The sequence below is a fragment of the Brassica oleracea genome, chromosome C1, assembly GCF_000695525.1.
Source record: "Brassica oleracea var. oleracea cultivar TO1000 chromosome C1, BOL, whole genome shotgun sequence".
Lineage (NCBI taxonomy): Eukaryota > Viridiplantae > Streptophyta > Magnoliopsida > Brassicales > Brassicaceae > Brassica > Brassica oleracea.
The window spans coordinates 2,016,902-2,027,996 of NC_027748.1; the positions used below are offsets into that span (position 1 = coordinate 2,016,902).

An 11,095-nucleotide genomic window follows, 5' to 3' on the forward strand; every position below is an offset into this window, starting at 1 on the left:
CTTCGTGAATATTCAACTACATTTTATAACAATAGTTATCGTTTACAGCAATGCATGTTGGTATATATAAATTCATCAAAAACAATAACAACGAGAACCTTCTTCTGAGATTTTCAATTCGTTAAAAATCTATGGAACATATTTAGTATAATTGCAAATATTATCAAAAAAAAATTCCCTATGCGCATGAATCAACGATTAATCTCCATATCTCTTGATTTTTCTACTGGCTCGTGCAAATCATACGCGCGTGAGAAAAATAAAAATTGCTCACGTACGTATTTTGATTCATTTTCATATATATGTCTACATCTGCATCATGTTGACAAAAGAAAATATAACATATGCATCATATTATTTTATATGTTGTTTGAATTGTTTATGTATGTTTAAAAATGTTAGATATGAAGGCTTACGTAAGATGAAGTTGACCGATTTCTCTCCTTACACGTTCTTTGCATCTTCAATAAGCATTTCCCCCCATCAGAAAATGGTGCACTATGCTGAAAATTAGTTTTAAAAGACAAACTCGGCTAAATATATATAATCAGTATATTTATTTATTTAGTGGTGAATCATTTGACATGCATTAATCTATAGCAGTTAATATAGAAAACGTCTTACAATTCGATTTTTAACTATATATAAAATATTTATTTCGAGATATTGACAATAATCCTATTTACTGATTAATTTATGGTCGTAGAGTGGTTTATGAAAAAAAACAACATTGCTAAAATTTTCACACTAACAAAATTAGTTGAATATTATGATAACCAGAGATTATACCCATATGTTTTATAGAAAATGATAAAAGCATTGCATCATTTGTAATACTATACTCTCTAATACAGGATTGGCTTTGTGTATGAACAAGAACAAAGATGACATTCTATTTTGTAAAATCATTATTCTAAATCAGTACTACAACTGAATACCATTATATAATCCATACACATTAACTGGGGTGACTTCATAAGAAATGTGTGATATATAGGGTGAAATTTAAGGATCCATGATTGCTGATGCATGCTTGCTGATCTGCAATACGATGTTGTTTTATCTTCATAATATATATAAACGAAATATGAAATCTAAATATTAATTTTTATTACATATAATATATTTTGACTAAACATCATGTCTCTAAGTACTGCAAACTGTAATTTATTAGTTAAATTCAGATCCGAAATGAAAAAAGTAATCAAGGTGAGATTAGAAAGCTGTCGGTACAAGATATATACGGAAGAGTATATATACATACTAAACTGTATAGCCATTTGATAATGTGGTAAGCACGTCATTATGTTTTTAAGATAAAAAGGGAGTATATAATTATTTATATGAATATATTGCACCATAATTAACTAAACTAATCAAAATAGATTAAGTGGATTCTTGAGCGGGATTAATTTATATTTTAATCCAGGCTTTACACCTAAGCAAACTTTTTTTCGAAATTAGAAATTGCAAATTGTAATTACATAACAATTATCTATTTAACTTCTAGTGTGATGCCACAGGGGGTGGCGAAACAAAGCAATATTTAATCACTTGGCTTTCATTTAAAAAAGTCATTAAACGGCGTGACATCATCTTCCATTATCGCTGGCTTTCCTACATAATAATATTGTATTCATGTTATTTTATATCTTTTAAACAAGCAGTACTTATGCGATAATTAGTAAAGTAGTTACATCCTATTTAACATTTCCCTTAAAGATTTAGTTCCACTTGCAAATTTATGTCAACAAGTTTGCATGTACATACACATTACACATAGATCACTTATATACAAATACAATACATGACGTTCAGAGTTTTGATGTTAAATACTGTAATATCAATGTCTTCCGACTAAGTCTTAACTAATAATTAAGGAGGTTAAATCATGTAATTAAGGAGTGAAACTAGTGTTTCGAGAAAAGCGACATGTGTAGGGTCGGCCGGATTCAGACAAAGAATTCCAGTAAGATAAATTTGGTGCTATTTTATTTTATTGATAAAAATAAAGAGAGCTTTCGTGCACGACAATATATTTCTTATAATAACTAGTATATTAACAATTCGATAGTTAAGTATGTACGAGAGAGTTTATAAGTTATCATAAACACAAGGATTCCACCTGACTAATGGAGATTAAAGTAAGAGAGGTTATAGTAAATGACCATTTTAAGTCAGGTCTTGGAAGCGGCGAGTCGGGGATCGGACGACGAGGAAGGGACGGTGGCTCCTCAGATTACTGAGAGCCGTTTGATCCTTACTTTTTGGAGCAAAGTGGCTTATCTTAACCCATCTTTCTATCCTTTCAAAGCCTGGCTCTTAGGCGATTATTTTAGATTTATTCTAGAATGTACGATTCATACTCATCATTCTCTAATGGATGATCTTTATAAATGATAAATTTGGGAATAACATGTGTGTACGACTGGATTGCAGGATCGATTTTCCGTATAGTTGGACTTGGAACGATACATGACATAATGTTGAAATTCTCAAAGTACATGTTGAAGTACATGTTGAAGTGGCAAAGAGTATTATACGTACATTATACCTAAACAGAAGTTTATACGTACGTACATGGTTAATTTACTAGAGTTCTGCGTCTTTTGATCTAGTTAGCATTCATGTTTCTTAAATATTTTCTGTTTACACTGTAAACAATCTCCTGTCACGTTCTGGATTAAGTATTTACTTTCACCACACGAGTATTCCTCACAATCGCTTTTCTGTGTGTTTGTTTCTACATGATATCTTCTCCAGTTTAAGTATGCTTGTGTTTGCAACAATTAAATGTTTTTCTTCTTCTTATAGTAGAAGAATCCAATGCCCAGCTAAACAAGATAGTTTTAAAAACTTCTTTTATTCAAAATTTGCTTCAATCAGCGATATCAAAATCAAATTCCAAAGTTAAGATCAAATTTTGTTTTTCCCAAGACTTTGTTTAATTCTCCATGCATCATATATTCATATCTCATTTTAAGAAACATATAATACAAAGATTATTTAAAAGTAACCTTAATTTGTACATCCTCCAAACCCTGGTAAGTAATATTTTGAATGTCATATACTATTAGGCAAAGACGGAGAATTTTTATGCCTAGTGGTCACATGGCTACTTTTTATCTCCAAAAGTTATTCACAAAGTCTAACCCAATTAATTAAGGAGGGTAATAGCATAGAGAATATCATTGGGTTGTCTTCTTGATAATTTAAAAGTGTAATGTATTTATTTTCGAAAATGATGAATTCTTCAAACTAAATGCCGTTTTTTATTTGCAGAAACTAAGGATGTGAAAATGAGCTAGCTCGCTCAATTCAATTCAGTTCATAGTGAGCTCAGATCTTTCATGAGCTAACCCAGCTCAGCTCATTTATTATAGAGCTTCCATATGTAAATTCTAACTCATGTCATCTAGATCATGAGTTAAATAAGCTAACTTGCAATCAAATCTAAAATAAAAATAAAAATTGTAAAAATATTTATAAATAAAATATAGAACAAAATAACTTTTAATTTCTAATATAATTTAAATTTTAAATATTAAAAATCAAAATCATTAATGTAGATACTGAATAAAACCAAAACCTAATAATAAATTAAATAAAAGCTAAATTAGTGATCCAAAAATCTATTCCACACAAGAGTCTTAAGATGATTCATTCAGAGTCTTCATTTATTCAAATCATAAAGATATATATTCTGTATCAGAATCTTACGTATATTTTGTTTTACATTTTAATTCTATAAATATATGATATCATGAGGATTGATATCCATATTCTTTTACATTTTATATATATTTAAAAAATTTTGGTTTACATTTTAATTCTAGAAGATAAATATGATTAATATGGAAAGTATCTTTTCTTACATAAGAAAAATAGAAGTCATCTACATATATATATAAATAGTACTATAACAAAAGACCAAGCTGATGAGTTAGCTTGTATTCGTTAAAGATCGTTCATATAGCTCGTGATTTAATTTAAACTCGATCATTAAGCTCATTTATTAAATGATCCTAAAAATAGAGTTCATGCTCGTAAAAAATCGAATTGAACCGAGTCAGCTCATGAGTTATAACTCATTTTGACACCCCTAGCAGAAACGATGAAAATGTTGTTTATCAATATATAGATTTTTGTGTTTGATTACCAACTAAATTAATTATACACTATTTCTTAATGATTAGTTTTGGCCACACTATTACACTAATTAGAGTTATCCCTTTCTTGGTAAGGAACAAAGTGAAAACTCACTTTCATTATAGTTTTTGCAAGGAAGCATATGATTTATCTTTTATCATAGAAACTAAAATTAAATTAAACCAGTAGTCAGCTAGCTAGTTAATGAATCATTGTACAGTTAGAAGAAACCTACCCTTTTTGGTAAAAAAAACTACCTATTTCACTATCTTGTTCCATGAATCGGACTCACATGGAGGTCATTCAAAAGCGTGGAATTAACTTTAAGAAAAGCATTAAAGTTTAATTTTTTAATGAATATATATAACATAACCTGTTGGTACTGAAATCAATACGAAACTTAATCGTATAGCATAAGAACGACTACTGGGTAATTATCTAATTTGCATCCTTGTATAACATAAATATAATGTGACACTATGGAAAACTCTGGAACCAAATTAGGGAAAGAGTAATAAAGAGCCATTATTTATGCAAAAGGGCATTTTAAGAAAATTTCAAACTTTTAACAAACAAATAAAAACTTTAAAACTAGGGCTGAGGTCACAAAGGATTATTGTTTTTATGATGAGAAATTAAAGAAAGAATCTTAAGGTCAAATTATTAATGAAACCTGTTCAACATGACAGACATTGTCTGCAAGAATCTTTCTCCCTCTCTCATTGATACAGATCAAAGTTTAACCAACGAAACAGAACAAAGTACACATCTGCGGCTTACGTAATCATAATTTATTATTATCTAATTGATTAATATTTTAAAAATACTAATTTGCAAGTTTGAACGAGGCAAAAGAATCTCAACAAGAGATCAACTACATTATTAAGTGAGACCAATCATAACACCAGCTCTTAAAAACCACAACTTCAACTTCTTTTTTTTTTGCAGAAGAAAAACAGAGAAAATAAAATTCTTCTTCTTTTTTTTTACTACAGGTAAAAAACAGTATAGAGATCTTATTGGATGGTATAAATCGTGGTCCACTTTGTTCTTGTGAAAGATTCTGCACGCCCACATGGTGAGATTAAAATAGAGTGATATAACCCTTCATCACCTACTTGTGTCCAGAAAGAAAGAAAGAGAGATAAAAAAGAAGTGGTGATGATAGTATCATCTATTTGAGCAAAAGAATTTTTCACAGCTTTATTTTTTTTTTGGTTTTTCCTCAGAATCTTTTCATCATTTATGTGTGTGTTGTGTACGAATAAACAGAGACCAAACAACCTCTTTCTAACTGAAAACAGAGCTAACTAAATCTTTAGTTTTCTGTCAGTTTATTTACTTCTTATGAGTGTTTGAAACCCACCCAAAGTCAACTTCACCCTTTATTTTTTGAAATCTCTGTACTTTCTCAAGGAATCTTGATAAATTGTAAGTTTGTTTTTCTTTTCTTTTTGTGGGATTTGTAGTTACTAACTATTTCTGGGGTTTTATTGGAAGATTGCTTTGTTCTTTGGATACTTTTGTCATGGAGCATCATAAGATTTTCTCTCTTTTTTTTTTGTTCTTTGGAAAGTGATGTCATGAAGCATTAGATTCTTAATTTATAAAATTCCATCATCTTTTTTTTTCCTCTTCTGTGTGGCATTTACTGTCTGCTGAACATTTCAATTGAATTGTCTTTAAAGGGCTCAATAATTGGCCCTCTTGGAGTTTCCATGTGTATTGGAGAATATTGTACTTGAAGCTGATGTTAGTACCTGATTTCAAGTCAACTCTCTCTAGCTTTTATATTTTTATAGCCTCTCTGTGTGTGATCTCACAACCCTCTCTTAAAGTCTATTATATACATGTTGATATGCACCTTTGATCTTGGAGTTGACAAAGACTGAGTTTTGCTTTTATCCTTCTTCTTCTCTTCTTCCTGTGTTGGGTTTTGATCATTTTTCTGTAACCTTTAACTGCAGATAAAGGGAGACCTCAAAGAAGCTTGTTTTTGTCTGTTCATGTAGAACAAGTCTTTGAGAAAGGTAAGAAGTTTATTAAGCTTCTGGTGGATTCAAGACTGAGTTGAAGAAAGAAAGAAAGAAAGAAGAGATTCTTTTATATGGAGGGTAGTGGTGGTGGAGATGGTGGTTTCTTACCCAATCCTAGCTTTGGTGCATTCCCTGAGACGGCTATGGATATGGACTTCATGGAAGAACTCTTCTTTGATGGATGTTGGCTTGAGACAACAGATGGTAAGAGCTTGAAGCAGACGTCTGGACAACAAGCTCCTAGCTCTACCAACATGAATGACAACAACAACAACAACTCTTTTCTTTATGGCTATCAATTTGCTGAGAACCCTTCTCAGGATCACATCTCCAACGAAGACACAGGGAGAAAGTTGCCTCCAGGTTTTCTCAAGATGGAAGATCTCACCAATCAGCCGATGACTATAGTCCCTTTTGACCAGTCTGCAGCTATGAGTTCAGCACAAGCTGAGAAGTTTCTCCTTGAAGAAACCGAGAGAGGTAGAAGATATTGGATTGCTCCAAGAACAAGCCAAGGCCCTTCTTCCTCCGTGAAAGATAGACTATTTCAAGCTATAAATGGTCTTAAGGTTCAGGACAAAGACTTCCTCATACAGATATGGGTGCCAATTCAACAGGAAGGAAAGAACTTCCTCACCACTTTGGAGCAGCCACACTTCTTCAACCCAAAATACAAAAGCCTCAAAAGATACAGAGATGTCTCAGTTTCTTATAACTTCTTGGCTGATGAGGACTCCAAGGAGTCTGTAGGTCTCCCTGGCCGTGTGTTCCTTGGGAAGCTACCTGAGTGGACACCTGATGTAAGGTTCTTCAGGAGTGAAGAGTATCCACGCATCAAAGAAGCGCAGAGATGTGATGTCCGTGGTTCATTAGCCCTTCCTGTGTTTGAAAGTGGTAGTGGGATTTGTTTGGGTGTTGTTGAGATTGTTACAACTACTCAGAAGATGAATTACAGACCGGAACTTGAGAATATCTGTAAAGCTCTCGAGGTGTTTTTTCTCTTCCTTTAGTCCCACATTCTTCAAATTGGGAAGCTTTGGTTTGTATATTGTTTAGTCTAAAGAGTGTTTCTGTGTGTTTTGTAGGCTGTTAATCTTAGAAGTTCAGCCAACATGGAGTCTCCAAGCAGTGAGGTGTGTCAAAATGTTCTCAAAAACCAAATCATTTGTTAACACTAGGGGTGGGCAACCAAACCGAACCTACCCATCCGAACCCAAACCAGACCAAAATATATGTCCCAACCATTCGGTTAAATTTTTTATCAACCCAAATGGTTTGGTATGGTTCGGTTTTAAACCAAACCGAACTGAAAAACCGAAGTGTTTATTTAAACTGTATATAAAATACTAATATATTAAAATTTAAGATATTTAACCATTTTTACTTTTTAATAGAAACACAATTAACAATAAAAAAAAAAATATGAATCTCAAACACTATCATCAAAACCGAAAAGCTAATTTGTATTAGATGAAAACATAATCCAAACCAAATCCGAATTTAAACCAAATCCGAATTTAAACCAAATGTCCACCCCTAGTTAACACACATTATAAACAAAAACGATTTGTTGCTAAATGTCATATGCTCTTTGTTTCAGTTTCGGCAAGTCTATAAACAGTTCTACTGTGCTGTAATGCCTGAGGTATCAGTCTTTTTGACATCAGTCTGCAGATCATATGATCTGCCTCTAGCTTTAACGTGGGCACCGTGTGCTAGGCAAGGCAGAGGTGGATCCAGACATTCTGATGAGAACTTCTCAGAGTGTGTTTCAACTCTAGATTCTGCATGCTTTGTCCTTGACCAACAGAGTCATAACTTCCAAGAGGCATGCTCTGAACACCACCTCCTTCAAGGGGAAGGCATTGTGGGAAAAGCATTCAAGGCGACCAAACTTTTCTTTGTCCCTGAAGTAACTACTTTCAGCAAGACAAATTACCCTCTTGCGCACCATGCTAAGATCTCTGGCCTGCATGCCGCTTTGGCAGTTCCTTTGAAAAACAAATTCAATGGTTCGGTTGAGTTTGTGTTGGAGTTTTTCTTTCCCAAAAGTTGCCTTGACACTGAAGCGCAACAAAAAATGCTCAAGTCACTGTCTGTGACACTGCAGCAGGATTTCAGGAGCTTGAATCTTGTCATTGACAAAGAGATGGAGCTTGAAGTGGTGTTTCCCGTTAGAGAGGAGCTGCTTTTCTCAGGGAATGCAGAGACAGGAGAGAGCCTGAAACCTTTGCCTTTGGAAGAGATATCTCAGGAAGATTCATCATGGATCTCTCATATGATAAATGCTAACGAGAAGGGCAAAGGAGTGTCGCTTTCGTGGGAGTATCAGAAAGAAGAGCCAAAAGAAGAGTTCATGCTGACATCTGGCTGGGACAACAACAACAACCAGATTGGTAGCTTTCTTTCAGATGCTGAGCAGTTTCAGAAGGCTTCAAACTCAGGAGGACTTAGACTTGACATTGATCCAAGCTTTGATTCAGCTTCCTTTGGTGTTGGACAAACACTGTTAGGAAGTAGAAGACCAGGTGAAAAGAGAAGAACAAAGACAGAAAAAACAATTGGTTTAGAAGTTCTTAGACAGTACTTTGCAGGAAGCCTCAAAGATGCAGCCAAGAGCATTGGTGGTAAGAAAACTTTATAAGTTAATAAATACGATAAAATAATAAATTTCTTCTGTCTAAAATTAAGCCGGTGTAAAATTTATAAAAAAAAATCGATAATATAATAAGATAATATTTTTTTTATAAAACTCTATATAAATATATGGTCCATTAGAATCATAAACTAATAATTTATTTACATATACAATTATTATAAGTACAAACAAAATATTGTAGCGTTTGTTTTATATTCACAATAGATATTTTATAGTATTTTCTTAACACTTCATTATATTTGATAATATTGAGTAAAATTATATTTAAAACTACATTTAAGTTCTATAAAGAAAAATTTCTATACACCAAATTATAAATAAAATTAACATGAAAATCAGATTTCTAAAATTTAGTCAGTATATGTATGGTAAGATCAACTGTTTATCATAGTCTATATATAATAACTTTATGAATTGAGATTCAAGAGTTCTTACTGTAGTTATTAGTCATATTTAATCTATCAGTATCTCAGACAGAGAATTGAGATTAACAAGTTTTGTTCATTATTATGTTGCAGTTTGTCCAACCACCTTGAAAAGAATATGCAGGCAACATGGGATAACAAGATGGCCTTCAAGGAAGATCAAGAAAGTGGGGCACTCGTTAAAGAAACTCCAGCTTGTGATAGACTCTGTTCAAGGTGTTCAAGGCTCTATCCAACTTGACTCATTCTACACAAGTTTCCCTGAACTAAGCTCTCCCAATAATGTATCTAGTACTGGTACTGGCACTTCCTTCAGGAACAATGATCAGCCAAGTCATTTGAATCCTCAAACCGAGAACGGTGTTTCACCTGCTGTGGCTCCAACCTCATCACCACCATCATCTTCTTGTAGCCACAGCTCTGGTTCAAGCACATGCTGCTCAACTGGAGCTAATCAAAGCACCAATACTGCAAATACCTCAAACACTATATCCACCCTGATGGCTGATAATGCTGGAGCAATCTTGAAGAGAGCTCGTAGCGAGGTAAGACTCCGCACCGTGAACCAGGAGGAAACAAAGTCTCTCTCTAGAACCCTTAGCCACAGAGCATTCAGTGAGCATCCTCTTTTGAATAATCTACCTCGGTTGCCGGAGAGTCGTAGTAGGAGCTTGAAAGCTGGAGGAGCATCTAAAGTGAAAGCCACGTTCGGTGAGGCCAAAGTACGGTTTACTTTGCTTCCTACCTGGGGATTCAGAGAGTTGCAACACGAGATTGCTAGGCGTTTTAACATAGATAACAATATTATTGCAACCTTTGATCTTAAATACTTGGATGATGACAAAGAATGGGTTCTTCTGACGTGTGAAGCGGATCTTGAGGAATGTATCGATATCTATAGATCATCACAGAGCCGCACGATCAAGATTAGCGTTCATGAAGCTTCTCAAGCCAAGCTGGGAGGCTCTTTTGGTAGTACCGGTCCTGTTCCTTTGCTATAAGCATTCAGGTAAGAACACGTGGAGGTTCTTCTACTAATTTAATAGTGTGTTAGAAACAAAATATTACACAGACTTGGGGCATCGTTTGTAACAATATTGTCAATGCCATTTTGTAGTAGTGTACTGGTTTTATGCATCGGCTTAGCAGATTTTTTGTATAATAAGGCGATTGCATACCAGAAACATGCTTATTATGTATTTTATTTTCTGTAAATCATTTGTAATCTGGATTCTACTTAAACTCTGCAAGTATTGTCATATTGAAATATTATTCTATATGTTCTACTTCTACTTCCATTATTTGTTACTAAAACGCATGAAAACATTAAATATGTTTTGAAAATCTAGTCATGCAGTTTCCCTCGCATGAAAACATTCAACATCTATGAAAATCTAGGCATGCAGTTTTCTTTTTGGGACTTAAGTTTATTACTTTGTACATTTCAGTGAATATATATAGGAAGAAACTCTGAAAAAAAATGTCTAATAGAGCACTCTCTGATCCGTGATTTCAATGGTTTACACAGGGAAACTTGTCTTTAACGAACTAACCTCAAACATCCAAGTCCAGACTCCAGAGTTATCTAGGGATCAAAATGCAGCAACATTTGAGTCTAGTCCCAGAGAAGCCATGGCAAGAAAATATGGGGAACGTAACATGCCTAGTCTAGTATTATATAGAAACACGAAACAATTGTGCCAGTTAATTTGAAAGTAGAAAATAAGTTGACATTTCACTTGTGTAGGTTTATAAAAACACACAGATTCAGTCTTGGCAACCAAAAAAGAAGAAGAAGAGAAGAATATATACTTGTACTAGCTAGT

At 33.5% G+C, this 11,095-nt stretch overlaps 1 protein-coding gene across 3 annotated transcripts; it reads left to right on the plus strand.

The window, feature by feature from the left end:
• Positions 1-5,253: 5,253 nt before the first annotated feature.
• On the plus strand, positions 5,254-10,548 carry LOC106311950 (protein NLP2). 3 transcript variants are annotated; one of them, XM_013749304.1, is made up of 5 exons: positions 5,254-5,580; positions 6,117-7,174; positions 7,271-7,318; positions 7,786-8,812; positions 9,363-10,548. In XM_013749304.1, exons 2-5 carry the CDS (start codon positions 6,257-6,259, stop codon positions 10,268-10,270), a joined length of 2,901 nt encoding a protein of 966 aa, XP_013604758.1. In that variant the 5' UTR covers positions 5,254-5,580; positions 6,117-6,256; the 3' UTR covers positions 10,271-10,548. The 3 variants fall into 3 exon arrangements, with proteins under 3 accessions (XP_013604758.1, XP_013604767.1, XP_013604775.1); XM_013749313.1 differs by lacking the exon at positions 5,254-5,580 and adding an exon at positions 5,807-5,901; XM_013749321.1 differs by lacking the exon at positions 5,254-5,580 and adding an exon at positions 5,941-5,958.
• Positions 10,549-11,095: the final 547 nt, after the last annotated feature.